Source organism: Oncorhynchus keta, chromosome 14 (assembly GCF_023373465.1).
Source record: "Oncorhynchus keta strain PuntledgeMale-10-30-2019 chromosome 14, Oket_V2, whole genome shotgun sequence".
Lineage (NCBI taxonomy): Eukaryota > Metazoa > Chordata > Actinopteri > Salmoniformes > Salmonidae > Oncorhynchus > Oncorhynchus keta.
In genome coordinates this window covers 8,449,751-8,467,013 of record NC_068434.1, presented here as the reverse complement: position 1 = coordinate 8,467,013, position 17,263 = coordinate 8,449,751, and the positions used below count along the sequence as shown (strand labels likewise).

At 42.8% G+C, this 17,263-nt stretch overlaps 1 protein-coding gene and 1 long non-coding RNA gene across 11 annotated transcripts in view; both read left to right on the top strand.

Moving 5' to 3' along the window:
- LOC118400688 (AP-4 complex accessory subunit RUSC2-like) overlaps positions 1 to 5,280 on the top strand; it is a 64,613-nt gene extending 59,333 nt beyond the window's left edge. The window contains exons 12-14 of the mRNA XM_052462668.1: positions 12 to 1,185; positions 1,275 to 1,454; positions 1,683 to 5,280. Coding sequence (XP_052318628.1) covers positions 12 to 1,185; positions 1,275 to 1,454; positions 1,683 to 1,893 — 1,565 coding nt within the window. The 3' untranslated portion in view covers positions 1,894 to 5,280. The remainder of the gene's footprint in view (positions 1 to 11; positions 1,186 to 1,274; positions 1,455 to 1,682) is intronic.
- A 1,140-nt stretch (positions 5,281 to 6,420) lies between these two features.
- LOC127907176 (uncharacterized) lies at positions 6,421 to 15,534 on the top strand. Of its 10 annotated transcripts, none has more exons than XR_008063597.1 (4): positions 6,421 to 13,374; positions 13,744 to 13,823; positions 13,950 to 14,061; positions 14,393 to 15,534. It is a non-coding gene; the product is annotated as an uncharacterized LOC127907176 (long non-coding RNA). The 10 variants fall into 10 exon arrangements; XR_008063595.1 differs by lacking the exon at positions 6,421 to 13,374 and adding an exon at positions 13,531 to 13,615; XR_008063593.1 differs by lacking the exon at positions 6,421 to 13,374 and adding an exon at positions 13,531 to 13,615 and having other exon boundaries at positions 13,680 to 13,823.
- The last annotated feature ends 1,729 nt before the right edge of the window (positions 15,535 to 17,263 follow it).

The following is a 17,263-nucleotide window of genomic DNA, read 5'->3' as shown; positions in this document are numbered from 1 at the left end:
GTCCCCCCCAGACATCGTAGCGGCTCACTACCACCCGTGGGGTTTCCTGCCGTTGTCCCAGGGGCCGTGCCAGCCTCTCTTGGAGGAGCTCCTCCTCCTCCTCCAGCCTCTGTCTCTGTTGCCCTTTGATCTGGATCTGCTCTTTGAGCCGCGATTGGTCCAGAGGAACCAGGAACACCTGAGAAGCAAGGAACAGCTCTGCTCCGCCTCCGCTGGCCAGGGCCTGGACCAATCAGCATGCTCCACCTTCCAGCTCATGAGGGGGTGGAGCTCTGAGTCACGGAGAGCAGAGTCTATGAGAGAAGGGGCGGAGGTTAAAAAGGAAGGAGGCGGGGTGGGGAACAGAGAAAGGTTGGGGCTGAGACGAGAGGGGACGTGGCCTAGGATGGAAGGGGTTGGAGAGAGAGGGAGGAGAGAGGGGATGATGCAGAGGATGGGGTCGAGGAGAGAGGGGGTGGGTATTGATAGTTTGGGGGCGGGGCTTGTAGAAGCACAGCCAATGACAACTGAAGTAGGGACAGGATTTGCAAACCTGTGGAGAGAGAGCGGGAGGGGGAAGGGCACAGGAAAGAGAGTGAAGGGGGTGGGAGGAGTAAGCCATGAGGAGGAGGGAGAGAAGGAAGAGAGGAGGAAGGGTATAGAGAGGGATTGGGCGGAGGAGGGTCGTCAGCAGCAGGAGCGTGATCGCCAGGCGGGCTGGTGGTACCAGCTCATGCAGAGTTCCCAGGTCTACATCGACCAATCAGCTCAGGGTGGGTCAAAGTTCGTTAAGAGCGAGAAGAGGAAGAAGTCTGCAGAGAGGCGGAGCCAGAGTCAGCACCCACTCCCCAGGAAGGGTGTTGTGGAAGGGGCAGAGTCTAGCCAGGAAGAGGAGGTTCTTAGGGAGAGAAGCAGGAAGAGCAGCTCCAGTGGTGAGTGGACGGGGTCCAGAGGAAGAGGAAGACCATCCTGGATGGGGAGTCCCCCAGAGTCAGTGCTCACCCAGGACAAGGAGAAAGAGAAGGATCCAGGAACCGCAAGGGCCACAGAAGCCACAGCGACCCAGCCAGCAGCCCAGACTGAAGACCCCTCCCAGGGCCAGAGCATGCGCTGGGTCAGACTGTTTGGGTCCAGCATGGGTGGTGGTGGCCCCCCCTCCAGGCCAGATGGAGCAGAGCAGAGACCATCCAAAAGCAAGAGGAGCAGGTGACTGAAGTGAAGTGATGTACAGGTGCTACGGTAATAAATGAATTAACTCTTTGTAATACATTTCTCTTGGTTCTGTTTGTCCCTAGCAGGCTGCCGTCTGGATGGCTGACAGGTCTGGACATGTCCGTGCTGGACCTCTTAGCCCAGACGGTGGGGGTGGGGACAGTGAAGAGGGTGGAGCCTTCAGCTCCTCCGGCCCCTCCCACTCTGAACCAACCCTCTCCACCTCCTCAGCCGCCACAGGAGACCCAAACCAAACAGCTGTGGTAAGATAAACCAAAGCTGTACGAAATACGACATATCCGATTATCTTCTTGATTTTTTATCAGACTTAAAGGATAAAAACACAGCAATACAATAGACTACACTAAAAACACAGCAATACAACATGGACATTTAAAAATTACAGGATACCAGCAATAATATGTTTTTGTCCTTCTTTCTCTCACTCCTTCTCTTTCTCTCTCTTTCTCTCTCTTGCTCTCCCCCCCCAGTGAGGTGCGTGCCCTGTGCCACCACATAGCCACAGAGCCTGACCAGCTGAGTTTCCATAAAGGTGACGTACTGAGTGTCCTGAGCCGGGCTGACTCCGACTGGCTCCTCTGCTCCCTGGGGGCCCAGCGGGGCCTGGTGCCTTTCATCTACGTTACCCTGAGGGGTCTGGAGGATAGCCAGGCGCCCCAAGAGCCTCAGGGGCCACTCTGACCTGACCGACTCAACTAGGATTCCAAAATTCAGGTTTTCCAGGAATCCTGGTTGGGAGATTCCTGGAATCAGGAGGGAATAAGTAGGACATCTGTATATCCTCCAACCGCGGGATTTCGGGAAAGTTGTCGGAGCCCTAGACTTGCAACCCTAGACTGAACCCAGGGCCCAGAGGCCACAGTAGAGGATAAGGGTGGAAGGTGGATAGGGGAAAAGGATTCAGAGGGCCAAAGATGGATATACAGCATACTACAGCACAAGACGATGGGATACTCATGGAGAAGAGACCTTGATATGACTGGTTTAAAGTGTAATTATGGTACTATGGAGAGGCGTATGAAACACACACACACACACTCACAGACATAAACATGCATTAATGTGCAAGCATGCAGGCACAAATACGCTATACTTCCCTATGTATGAATGTCCACTAAACTCACACACACACCAAACTGCCTGGGGATATTTTACAGAAAGGAGACAAGGCTAGCTACTGACTGCCTTGGCCCCATCACATACTGTATATTATCCCTAGCTGTGTTTTACTTTACCATGCTACAGAGTATACTCTATCTATCATTCATCTAGCTGTGCCAGTCTTTGAATGCCAATGCTATGCTAACGCGCTAATGCTAATGCTAGTTCTAATGCTAGTGCTAATGCTAGTGCTAATGCTAATGCTAGTTCTAATGCTAATGCTAGTGCTAATTGTTAATGAAACATTTCAGAGACTGGTTAAAGGACTTGTCATCCAATGGATCCACGCCGACATGCTTTTCTCTGAGGTTCATTCACCCAGAGATCCCCTGCTTTGTAGTAGGACGTAAGTAGGAAAAGTAGTTTTGTTATAAAACAGAAAATAAAAGCTTTCTCAGTGTGTGTGATACAGCTGTCGACGATCTCCACATCTCTTTGTGGAGTAAATACAAATGGACAACAGGTTTAAACTCGCATCTTCATTACAAATGGACAACCGGTTTAAACTCGCTTCTTCAATCTCCAGATTCCTGATTTTCATCATCTTGTTAACGCTATGGGTGCGTTCCTCTGCCCAGGCGTTGCTGACGCATGCCAGATCTTACAAATTTGGATACGTATTTTACGTATCGGCTAACCACATCATCTGTATGTTATAGCAATCTGTCAGGACGTGGCACCACCAATGATTACCAACGATGAACTGTCAAACCTGACTCTGATTGGACAAGCCCAATAACATCCTCTGGCTCCTCCCTTCACATCCTGTTGTTTTGATGGATGGGACGAACTGACCTATCACTGCAATTGTCAGGAAAGAAAAGGGCAGAGCCGGGCCAAGTGCATGTAACCTAGCAACAGACGGACAACGTTTTGTGTCTTCTTACAGTGTCTTCACCCCTGTTCTGACCCCAAAACCCTAGCTCCTCCCACCTACCCCGCCTCTCTACCCCTTAACCAATACAACTGCACCGCTTTAGGTGGAGCTGCAGTACCACGATTACAGACTAAACCAAGTGATTCAATAAGCTTTGAACTCTTGTCTATATATCTATCCATACGCACTGTAAATGCATATACTTACACACGCTTATTTATTGACTAATGATGATGTCATGTATCATTGTTGAGGGGGAAAAAAACGTGTGAATGGAAAGGCAGTAGAGGTGGATAAAGAAGGAAGGATGTCCAATGAAAACAACGTATGACTTTGGAGGTGTGTTTAGGTGTTCTTAACGGAATGTGTTGTTTGGAAAGGCTGTATAATCACCATGGCGACCCCAACCCCACCCGAACCTCCCTATTGTAAAAATGGGTCTACTCTAATGAGATAAATCATGTATATCAACGTTTTTTTTTTTAAATGCTTCAAATTATTCAGATTGGTAGTATGTAACGAGAAAGAGAGTCATTTTTCTTGTGTATGCCTTAAAGTCCCTGAGAAAGAACCACAGAGAGGGCTGCTGTGTTAGAGGTATCTAGCGTCTGACTATGCCTGTGGTCCCTACATGATTCTTATATATGTGACGGTGCGTCCAACCAGCCACTTTCCCTGGGTTTCAGTCGGAAAAACAGTATATATTTTCTCTGGTAATAGAAAAAAGTATATGGCTATTTTTTAGGGTGGGACTCTTAAAATTAACCCCAACACATTTCTTGGTGGCTTTGTAGGCATTTGTTGGTGTCAGGAGTGGCCTTAGGTTCAGATTGAGCTGTACAGGAAACTAGAGCTGGCAAAAAAAGTTAGGGATTAGGTTTAAACCCTATATATCAAAACCTTGTGGATTAGGCCTTAGATTAGGGTTTTTGTTAGAGCCAAAATTATCAACAATGAAATTATGTAATGTAACTTTTTTTTAAATATATGGGTTTAGCGAAACAGAAAAATTGCAAGGACGAATTCACACTGGACAAGAGTTAGGCCTCGATTCAATCAGACCAATAGTTAATTTAGCTTGTAAATGATACTGTATTATTATTATTCAAAATTATTTGTTGAAATGTATTTAGTTCTTCTGTTATTCTCTTTTGTTGTACAGTTTTATTTTATTTTATTTTTTTGTAAATTCCTTTGGATTCTGCATAAATAATTTAAATAGTTTGTTAGCTCTGAATTGTAAATATATTTAATTTCTTCAATAATGATTTTTTTAAAAGATAGAACTAGATATGAGGTATGGTTATGTACAAAACATTTGGAACACATTCCTAGTATTGAGTTGCAACCCCTTTTGACCTCAGGATAGCCTCAATTTGTCGGGGCATGGACCCGACAAGGAGCTGAAAGTGTTCCACAGTGATGCTGGCCCATGTTGACTCCAATGATTCCCACAGTTGTGTCAGGTTGTCTGGATGTCCTTCGGATGGTGGATCATTCTTGATACACGCGGGAAACTGTTGAGCGTGAAAAACCCAGCGACGTTGCAGTTCTTGACACAAATCAGCGCGGCCTGGTACCTACTACCTACCGTACTCTGTTTAAAGGCACTTAAATCTTTTGTCTTGCCCGTTCACCCTCAACGGCACACAGACACAATCCATGTCTGAATTGTATCAAGGCTTAAACATCATTATTTAACCTGTTTCCTACCCTTCATCTACATGTCTCCTCCCCTTCATCTACATGTCTCCTCCCCTTCATCTACATGTCTCCTCCCCTTCATCTACATGTCTCCTCCCCTTCATCTACACTGATGGAAGTGGATTTAACAGGTGACATCAATAAGGGATCATAGCTTTCACCTGGTCAAGTCTATGTCATGGAAAGAGCAGGTGTTCCTAATGTTTTGTACACTCAGTGTATATTAATACATTATTGCATTAATAACAAACATTTGTAAATGTGAGTTAGTATCATGTTATGGGCATGGTGAATGGACAGCTATGGGGATAAATGCCTGCCAAGAGTATTGTGATTATAACAATGTATTTATTATTTGTTATTGTGTTTTTGGCACATACAGTGCCTTCAAAAAGTATTCATACCCCTTGACTTATTCCACATTTTGTTGTGTTACAGCCTGAATTCAAAATGGATTAAATAGATTTTTTTTCTCACACACAATACCCCATAATGACATCACAATAACTCCATAATGACATCACAATACCCCATAATGACATCACAATAACTCCATAATGACATCACAATACCCCATAATGACAAAGTGAAAAACATATTTGTAGAAATCTATGAAAATAATGAAATACAGAAATATCTCACACCCCTTTACCACGACTCTCCAAATTGAGCTCAGGTGCATTGACCGTCCTTTAGATGTCACTACAACATGACTGGAGTCCACCTGTGTCCAATTCAATTGTTTGGACATGATTTAGAAAGACAAAACGCCTGTCTATATAAGGTCCCACTGTTTACAGTGCATGTCAGAGCAGAAACTATTCCATGAAGTCCAAGGAACTGTCCGTTGATCTCTGAGATATATATCTGGGAAAGAGTATAAAACCATTTCCAGAGGGTTGAACGTTTCCATAAGCAAAGTGGTCTCCATCATTGAGAAATGTTACATATGAAACTACCCAGACAAACTATTCTGTAGTCTGATAAAAACACAAATTGAACTGTTTGGCCTGAATTCAAAGAAAATCAGACACAGCTCATCACTAGTCTTAACACCACCCCTAACATTAAGCATGGTGGCGTTATCATCATGCTATGGGGATGGCAGGGACTAGGAGACTGGTTAGGATGGAGGGAAGCTGATAAGCTCAAAGCTGATAAGCACATACCCAAGACTAATCAAAGCTGATAAACACATACCCAAGACTAATCAAAGCTGATAAGCACATACCCAAGACTAATCAAAGCTGATAATGCACATACACAATGCAAGACTAATCAAAGCTGATAAGCACATACAGCCCCAATACTGGAATCAAAGCTGATAAGCACATACGATAAGACTAATCAAAGCTGATAAATGTACATATAACAAGACTAATCAAAGCTGAAAACCACATACCCAATATTTAATCAAAGCTGATAAGCACATACCCAATACTAATCAAAGCTGATAAGCACATACCCAAGACTAATCAAAGCTGATAAGCACATACCCAATACTAATCAAAGCTGATAAGCACATACCCAAGACTAATCAAAGCTGATAAGCACATACCCAATACTAATCAAAGCTGATAAGCACATACCCAAGACTAATCAAAGCTGATAAGCACATACCCAAGACTAATCAAAGCTGATAAGCACATACCCAAGACTAATCAAAGCTGATAAGCACATACCCAAGACTAATCAAAGCTGATAAGCACATACCCAAGACTAATCAAAGCTGATAAGCACATACCCAATACTAATCAAAGCTGATAAGCACATACCCAAGACTAATCAAAGCTGATAAGCACATACCCAAGACTAATCAAAGCTGATAAGCACATACCCAAGACTAATCAAAGCTGATAAGCACATACCCAAGACTAATCAAAGCTGATAAGCACATACCCAAGACTAATCAAAGCAGTAATCACCACCAAAGATCCTTCTACATCATGGATTTTTATGTTATTTTATTTAACATTTATTTAACTAGGCAAGTCAGTTTAAGAATGACGGCCTCCTGCAAGGGGTTAATAATAAAATGAAATAAATAATAAATAGTAATAATAACAAAAATAAATACAAATATATAAATATAGGACAATACACATCACGACAAGAGAGACAACAATACATAAAGAGAGACTTAAGACAACAACATAGCATGGTAGCAACACAAAATGACAACACAGCATGGTAGCAACACAAAATGACAACATAGCATGGCAGCAACACAAAATGACAACACAGCATGGTAGCAACACAAAATGACAACACAGCATGGTAGCAACACAAAATGACAACACAGCATGGCAGCAACACAAAATGACAACACAGCATGGTAGCAACACAAAATGACAACACAGCATGGTAGCAACACAAAATGACAACACAGCATGGTAGCAACACAAAATGACAACACAGCATGGTAGCAACACAAAATGACAACACAGCATGGTAGCAACACAACATGACAACACAGCATGATAGCAACACAACATGGTAGCAGCACAAAACATGGTACAAACATTATTGGGCACAGACAACAGCACAAAGGGCAAGAAGGTAGAGACAACAATACATCTCACAAAGCAGCCACAACTGTCGGTAAGAGTGTCCATGATTTAGTCTTTGAATGAAGAGATTATGATAAAACTGTCCAGTTTGAGTGTTTGGTGCAGCTCGTGAGGCCTAAGAGGATTTTATAAATAAACATCAACCAGTGGGTCTTGCGACAGGCATACAGAGATGACCAGTTTACAGAGGAGTATAGAGTACAGTGATGTGTCCTATAAGGAACATTGGAGGCAAATCTGAAGGCCGAATGGTAAAGAACATCTCGCCGCTCGAGAGCACCCTTACCTGCTGATCTATAAATTATGTCTCCATAATCTAGCATGCGTAGGATGGTCATCTGAATCAGGGTTAGTTTGGCAGCTGGGCTGAAAGAGGAGCGATTATGATAGAGGAATCCACATCTAGATTTAACTTTAGCCTGCAGCTTTGATATGTGCTGAGAGAAGGACAGTGTACCGTCTAGCCATACTCCCAATTACTTTTATGAGGTGACTACCTCCAGCTCTAAACCCTCAGAGGTAGTAATCACACCAGTGGGGAGAGGGGCATTCTTCTTACCAAACCACATTACCTTTGTTTTGGAGGTGTTCAGAAGAAGGTTAAGGGCAGAGAAAGCTTGTTGGACACTAAGAAAGCTTTGTTGTAGAGCATTTAGCACAAATTCTGGGGAGCGGCCAGCTGAGTATAAGACTGTATCATATGCATATAAATGCATGCGAGAGCTCCCTACTGCCTGAGCTATGTTGTTGATGTAAATTGAGAACAGCATGGGGCCTAGGATCAAGCCTTGGGGTACTCCCTTGGTGACAGGCAGTGACTGAGACAGCAGATTGTCTGACTTTATACACTGCACTCTTTGAGAGAGGTAGTTAGCAAACCAGGCCAAAGACCCCTCAGAGACACCAATACTGCTTAGCTGGCCCACAATAATGGAATGGTCTACCATATCAAAAGCTTTAGCCAAGTCAATAAAAATAGCAGCACAACATTGCTTAGAATCAAGGGCAATGATGACATAATTGAGGACCTTTAAGGTTGCACTGACACATCCATAACCTGAGCGGAAACCAGATTGCATACCAGAGAGAATACTATAGACATCAAGAAAGCCAGTCAGTTGATTATTGACAGGTTTTTCAAACACTTTTCATAAACCAGGGCAAAGTAGAAATAGCCTATAACAGTTTGGATCAGGTTGATCTACCCCTTTTAAATAAAGGATGAACCGTGGCTGCATTCCAAGCAATGGGCACCTCCCCTGAGAGGGTTAAAGGTTAGAGAAAGGCATGGCGATGATAGGTGCAGCAACCTTAAAGAAGAAAGGGTCTAAACCATCTGACCCAGATGGTTTTTTTGGGGGCCAAGTTTCAGGAGCTCCTTTTGCACCTCAGACTCAGTGACCGCCTGCTTTGTAGCGGGGCAGGGCTAAAAAGTGGGAGGAGCATCAGGGATAGTCCTATTACAAGGGGTGGGAGATGAGGAAATGTTGGACGGGCAAGGAGGCATGGCTGAGTCAAATAGGAATCCTGACTTATTAAAGAGCTCAGCCATGTGCTTATTGTCAATAACAACTGCATCATCAACATTAAGGGACATGGGCAGCTGTGAGGAAGAGGGTTTATTCTCCAGGTCTTTAACCTTTTTCAAATCAAATCAAATGTATTTATATAGCCCTTCGTACGTCAGCTGATATCTCAAAGTGCTGTACAGAAACCCAGCCTAAAACCCCAAACAGCAAGCAATGCAGGTGTAGATACACGGTGGCTAGGAAGAACTCCCTAGAAAGGCCAAAACCTAGGAAGAAACCTAGAGGAACCAGGCTATGTGGGGTGGCCAGTCCTCTTCTGGCTGTGCCGGGTGGAGATTATTAGAGAACATGGCCAAGATGTTCAAATGTTCATAAATGACCAGCATGGTCAAATAATAATAATCACAGTAGTTTTCGAGGGTGCAGCAAGTCAGCACCTCAGGAGTAAATGTCAGTTGACTTTTCATAGCCGATCATTAAGAGTATCTCTACCTCTCCTGCTGTCTCTAGAGAGTTGAAAACAGCAGTTCTGGGACAGGTAGCAAGTCCGGTGAACAGGTCAAGATTCCATAGCCGCAGGCGAAACAGTTGAAACTGGAGCAGCAGCACGGCCAGGTGGCCTGGGGACAGCAAGGAGTCATCATGCCAGGTAGTCCTGAGGCATGGTCCTAGGGCTCAGGTCCTCCGAGAGAGAGAAAGAAAGAGAGAAAGAGAGAATTAGAGAGAGCATACTTAAATTCACACAGGACACAGGATAAGACAGGAGAAGTACTCCAGATATAACAAACTGACCCTAGTCCCCCGACACATACTGGAGGCTGAGACAAGAGGGGTCAGGAGACACTGTGGCTCCATCCGATGATACCCCCGGACAGGGCCAAACAGGAAGGATATAACCCCACCCACTTTGCCAAAGCACAGCCCCCACACCACTAGAGGGATTTCTTCAACCACCAACTTACCATCCTGAGACAAGGCCAAGTATAGCCCACAAAGATCTCCGCCACGGCACAACCCAAGGGGGGGGCTCCAACCCAGACAGGAAGATCACGTCAGTAACTCAATCCTCTCAAGTGACGCACCCTTCCTAGGGACGGCATGAAAGAGTAAGCCAGTGACTCAGCCCCTGTAATAGGGTTAGAGGTAGATAATCCCAGTGGAGAGAGGGGAACCAGTCAGGCAGAGACAGCAAGGGCGGTTCGTTGCTCCAGAGACTTTCCGTTCACCTTCACACTCCTGGGCCAGACTACACTCAATCATATGACCCACTGAAGAGATGAGTCTTCAGTAAAGACTTAAAGGTTGAGACCGAGTCTGCGTCTTTCACATGGGTAGGCAGACCATTCCATAAAATGGAGCTCAATAGGAGAAAGCCCTGCCTCCAGCTGTTTGCTTAGAAATTCTAGGGACAATTAGGAGGCCTGCGTCTTGTGACCGTGGCGTACGTGTAGGTATGTAAGGCAGGACCAAATCAGAAAGATAGGTAGGAGCAAGCCCATGTAATGCTTTGTAGGTTAGCAATTAAACCTTGAAATCAGCCCTTGCCTTAACAGGAAGCCAGTGTAGGGAGGCTAGCACTGGAGTAATATGATCACATTTTTTGGTTCTAGTCAGGATTCTAGCAGCCGTATTTAGCACTAACTGAAGTTTATTTAGAGCTTTATATGGGTAGCCGGAAAGTAGAGCATTGCAGCAGTCTAACCTAGAAGTAACAAAAGCATGTATTAATTTTTCTGCATCATTTTTGGACAGAACGTTTCTGATTTTTGCAATGTTATGTAGACGGAAAAAAGCTGTCCTTGAAACAGACTTGATATGATCGTCAAAAGAGAGATCAGGGTCCAGAGTAACGCCGAGGTGCTTCAAAGTTTTATTTGAGACGACTGTACAACCATCAAGATTAATTGTCAGATTCAACAGAAGATCTCTTTGTTTCTTGGGACCTAGAACAAGCATCTCTGTTTTGTCCGAGTTTAAAAGTAGAACGTTTGCAGCCATCCACTTCCTTATGTCTGAAACACAGGCTTCTAGCGAGGGCAATTTTTGGGCTTCACCATGTTTCATTGAAATGTACAGCTGTGTGTCATCCGCATAGCAGTGAAAGTTAACATTATGTTTTCGAATGACATCCCCAAGAGGTAAAATATATAGTGAAAACAATAGTGGTCCTAAAATGGAACCTTGTGGAACACCGATATTTACAGTTGATTTGTCAGAGGGCAAACCATTCACAGAGGCAAACTGATATCTTTCTGACAGATAAGATCTAAAGCAGGCCAGAACTTGTCCGTGTAGACCAATTTGGGTTTCCAACCTCTCCAAAAGAATGTGGTGATTGATGGTATCAAAAGCAGCACTAAGGTCTAGGACCACGAGGACAGATGCAGAGCCTCGTTCTGATGCCATTAAAAGGTAACCACCTTCACAAGTCCAGTCTCAGTGCTATGATGGCGTCTAAAACCAGACTGAAGCATTTCGTATACATTGTTTGTCTTCAGGAAGGCAGTGAGTTGCTGTGCAACAGCTTTTTCAAAACATTTTGAGAGGAATGGAAGATTCGATATAGGTCGATAATTTTTTATATTTTCTGGGTCAAGGTTTGGCTTTTTCAAGAGAGGCTTTATTACTGCGACTTTTAGTGAGTTTGGTACACATCCGGTGGATAGAGAGACGTTTATTATAAGCACAGGAAGCAGCTCTTTCGGTAGTTTAGTTGGACCACAGTTCAGTAAATAGCTTGAAGGTTTAGAGGCCATGATTATTTTCATCATTGTCCCTCCTGATCCTAGGTCCTGGCAGAGTTGTGCAGACTCTGGTCAACTGAGCTTTGAAGGAATATACAGATTTAAAGAGGAGTACGTCATTTGTTTTCTAATGATCATGATCTTTTCTTCAAAGAAGTTCATTAATTTATTACTGCTCAAGTGAAAGCCATCCTCACTTGGGGAATGCTTCTTTTTAGTTAGCTTTGCGACAGTATCAAAAATACATTTTGTTATTTGTTATTTTCCTCAATTAAGTTGGAAAAATAGGATGATCGAGCAGCAGTAAGGGCTCTTCGGTACTGCACGGTACTGTCTTTCCAAGCTAGTCGGAAGACTTCCAGTTTGGTGTGACGCCATTTCCGTCCAAATTTTCTGGAAGCTTGCTTCAGAACATTTTCAGAGTATTTTCTGTATACCAGGGAGCTAGTTTCTTATGACAAATGTTTTTAGTTTTTAGGGGTGCAACTGCATCTAGGGTATTGCGCAAGGTTCAATTAAGTTCCTCAGTTAGGTGGTTAACTGATTTTTGTCCTCTCCAGAACTTCTTGGGGTTAGACCCACAGAGAGAGTAGTGCTCCTTAATTAAGGTAACTAACTTTGACCTTCCGGATAGCCTGAGTGCACTTATTTCTCATTTGCCTGAACGAGAGCCAGTTAGCCTGAGTATGCGTGTGCCGAGCTTTTCGCCAAATGCAATTCTTGAGGTGGAGTAACTCTGCAAGATCACTGTCAAACCAGAGGCTGAACCTGTTTATAATTCTCATCATCTTCATGGAGGCATGTTTGTTAACAATACCACTGAAAATATCAAAAAAGAAGGTCCAAGAATCTTCGACGGGATCAAGCTGATTCTATACAATTTCTATAGAAGGGATCATCAACTAGATTCAGCCACGGGCTGATTTTTCCTTGAGTGGATGGTCAGGGGGCCAGAATATAATTACAAATTATTTGTCTATATCATATTTGACTAAAATGTAATAATTTCAAACCTTGCTTATATTTGTATATGACCACATATTCAGTGAGCTCCAGAAGTGTTGGGACACATTTTATTATTGTTTTGGTTTTGTACTCCAGCACTTTGGTTTTGAAATGATACATTGCAGACTGTCACCTTTAATTAGAGGGTATTTTCATCCTTATCGGGTGAACGGTTTCGAGATTACAGCACTTTTTGTACACATTCTCCTCATTTTAGGGGACCAAATGTATTGGGACAAATTCCCTTATGTGCATTAAAGTAGAAACACAGAAGTATTTGATCCCATATTCATAGCACTCAATGACTACATCAAGTTTATGACTCTACAAACTTGTTGGATTAATTTTCTGTTTGTGTACGTTCTGTTTCAAATTATGTTGTGCCCATTTAGAAATCAATGGTAAATCACATGTTGTGTCATTTTGGTGTCACTTTTATTATAAATAAAAATTGAATATATTTCTAAACACTTCTACATTCATGTTGATGATACCATGATTAGGGAATGACTTGTGATGACTCATACCACCCCAAAAAATTCTAACCTCCCCTGTTATTGTAACGATGAGAGGTTAGCATGTCTTGGGGGTATGATATAACATGCTAACCCCTACCTGTTACTGTAACGATGAGAGGTTAGCATGTCTTGAGCGTATGATATAACATGCTAACCCCTCCCTGTTATTGTAACCATGTCTTGAGGGTATGATCCCATGCTAACCTCTACCTGTTATTGTAACGATGAGAGGTTAGCATGTCTTGAGGGTATGATATAACATGCTAACCCCTCCCTGGTATTGTAACGATGAGAGGTTAGCATGTCTTGAGGGTATGATATAACATGCTAACCCCTACCTGTTATTGTAACGATGAGAGGTTAGCATGTCTTGAGGGTATGATATAACATGCTAACCCCTCCCTGTTATTGTAACGATGAGAGGTTAGCATGTCTTGAGGGTATGATATAACATGCTAACCCCTCCCTGTTATTGTAACGATGAGAGGTTAGCATGTCTTGGGGTATGATATAACATGCTAACCCCTACCTGTTATTGTAACGATGAGAGGTTAGCATGTCTTGGGGTATGATATAACATGCTAACCCCTCCCTGTTATTGCAAAGATGAGAGGTCAGCATGTCTTGAGGGTATGATATAACATGCTAACCCCTCCCTGTTATTGTAACGATGAGAGGTTAGCATGTCTTGAGGGTATGATATAACATGCTAACCCCTCCCTGTTATTGTAACGATGAGAGGTTAGCATGTCTTGAGGGTATTTACATTTACATTTAAGTCATTTAGCAGACGCTCTTATCCAGAGCGACTTACAAATTGGTGCATTCACCTTATATGATATAACATGCTAACCCCTCCCTGTTATTGTAACGATGAGAGGTTAGCATGTCTTGAGGGTATGATATAACATGCTAACCCCTCCCTGGTATTGTAACGATGAGAGGTTAGCATGTCTTGAGGGTATGATATAACATGCTAACCGCTCCCTGTTATTGTAACGATGAGAGGTTAGCATGTCTTGAGAGTATGATATAACATGCTAACCGCTCCCTGGTATTGTAACGATGAGAGGTTAGCATGTCTTGAGGGTATGATATAACATGCTAACCCCTCCCTGTTATTGTAACGATGAGAGGTTAGCATGTCTTGAGAGTATGATATAACATGCTAACCCCTCCCTGGTATTGTAACGATGAGAGGTTAGCATGTCTTGAGGGTATGATATAACATGCTAACCCCTCCCTGGTATTGTAACGATGAGAGGTTAGCATGTCTTGAGGGTATGATATAACATGCTAACCCCTCCCTGTTATTGTAACGATGAGAGGTTAGCATGTCTTGAGGGTATGATATAACATGCTAACCCCTCCCTGTTATTGTAACGATGAGAGGTTAGCATGTCTTGAGGGTATGATATAACATGCTAACCGCTCCCTGTTATTGTAATGATGAGAGGTTAGCATGTCTTGAGGGTATGATATTTGTACGTTTTGTAACCTTCTCACTCATAATTATTCACGATGTGTACAGAGCCAAAACAACAACAAATATGCCACTGTCCCGATACTTTTAAAGCTCCCTATATCTCTCTGTTACGCGCGTGGAAATTCTTTTGAACACATCTCATAACTTAAAATCACTTGGAGCTGATTTGCTGGTGTTTTTAAAGATTTTGTGTAAATGAGATATTTCTGTATTTCATTTTCAATAAATTTAGCAAAGATTTCTAAAAACATGTTTTCACGTTGTCATTACGGGGTATTGTGTGTAGTATTGTGAGTAAAAAACATACTGTATATTTAATCTATTTTTGAATTAAGGGGCTTGAAATCTTTCTGAGGACACTGTATCTATCTCCATAACTCGAGCAAAGATGAATGGGTGGCAGGAAAGCTGTCTGATGGGCACAAAATATGCAGGAAAGATGCAGAAAATATGCAGGAAAGATGCAGAAAATATGCAGGAAAGATGCAGAAAATATGCAGGAAAGATGCAGAAAATATGCAGGAAAGATGCAGAAAATATGCAGGAAAGATGCAGAAAATATGCAGGAAAGATGCAGGAAAGATGCAGAAAATATGCAGGAAAAGGTGTGTCAAATATGCGGGATGAGGTTTCTGTTAGTCTTTCAGGCACAGTTTGCTCTTCATCCTCCTCAGCTGCTGCTGCTGGGCCATCAGACAGGGGACAGTATATGTACATGAACTGGAGGTTTTAATGGGGACATAACAGATTGAGGAGATGCAGAGAACTGTGTCAAATGGTGCAGATCCCTTTTTTCCCTTCTTCATAATAGCTAGCTGTTTCTGGGAGTAGAAAAAAACTAAAAGATTATCTCTCCTTCCCTCTCTCTCCCTCTCTCTCTCTCTCTCCCTCTCTCTCTCTCCATCTCCCTCTCTCTCTCTCTCTCTCTCTCTCTCTCTCTCTCTCTCTCTCTCTCTCTCTCTCTCTCTCTCTCTCTCTCTCTTCCTCTCTCTCTCTCTTCCTCTCTCTCTCTCTTCTCTCTCTCTCTCTCTCTCTCTCTCTCTCTCTCTCTCTCCTCTCTCTCCTCTCTCTCCTCTCTCTCTCTCTCCTCTCCCTCTCTCTCTCTCTCTCCCTCTCTCTCTCCATCTCCCCTCTCTCTCTCTCTCTCTCTCTCTCTCTCTCTCTCTCTCTCTCTCTCTCTCTCTCTCTCTCTCTCTCTTCTCTCTTCTTTCTCTCTTTCTCTCTCTCCCTCGATCTCGCTCTCCCTCTTCCTCTCTCTCTCTCTCTCTCCCTCTCCCTCTTCCTTCCTACATGTTCTAATAGAAGTGAACTGTTATTCCTGTATTGTATTCTGTAGCACCATGGCGTTACTACTGTTCTCCGTACATAAAGTATTCATATGACTTGACTTATTCCCCCCCAAAAATGTAATGCCTGAATTCAAAATGTATTAAATGTTTTTAGATATGTTTGCAAATTGATTGAAATTAAATATAAATCTCTAATATATATACAATAACACACCCCTGAGTAATTTTTTAAAATGTATTTTATTTATGGGTAAGTCTCTAAGGAAATTTCTACACCTGGATTGTGCAACATTTGCCCATTATTCATTTCAGAATGCTTCAAGTTCTGTCAAGTTGGTTGTTGATCATTGCTAGACAACCATTGTCAGGTCTTACCGTAGACTTTCAACTAGATTTAAGTCAAAACTGTAAATTGGCCACTCAGGAACATTCACTGTCTTCTTGGTATTTTTACAACTATTATTATTATAATTTTTTGTAATTTTTAATTTCACCTTTATTTAAACCTCTCTGGGATAGGCGGGACAGTTGCCAGGGAAAATGCAGAGCGCCAAATTCAAATAAAATACTATAAAATTCAAACTTTCATTAAATCACACATGTAAGATACCAAATTAAAGCTACACTCGTTGTGAATCCAGCCGACATGTCAGATTTCAAAAAGGATTTTCGGCGAAAGCATAAGATGCTATTATCTGATGATAGCACAACAGTAAACAAAGAGAGAGTAGCATATTTCAACCCTGCAGGCACCACACAAAACACAGAAATAAAATATAAATCATACCTTACCTTTGATGAGCTTCTTTTGTTGGCACTCCAATATGTCTCAATAAACATCACAAATGGTCCTTTTGTTCGATTAATAATGAGATAAGGTGAGGCTTTACCTAGCAGAGACTTATAGATGACCTGGAGCCAGTGGGTTTGGCGACAAATACGTAGCGAGGGCCAGCCATCGAGAGCATACGGGTTGCAGTGGTGGGTATGTATACAGAATGGTGTCGTCTGCGTAGAGGTGGATCAGAGAATCACCAGCAGCAAGAAAGACATTGATATATACAGAGAAAAAAGTCGGCCCTAGAATTGAACCCTGTGGCACCCCCATAGAGACTGCCAGAGGTCCGGACAACAGGCCCTCAGATTTGACACACTGAACTCTGTCTGT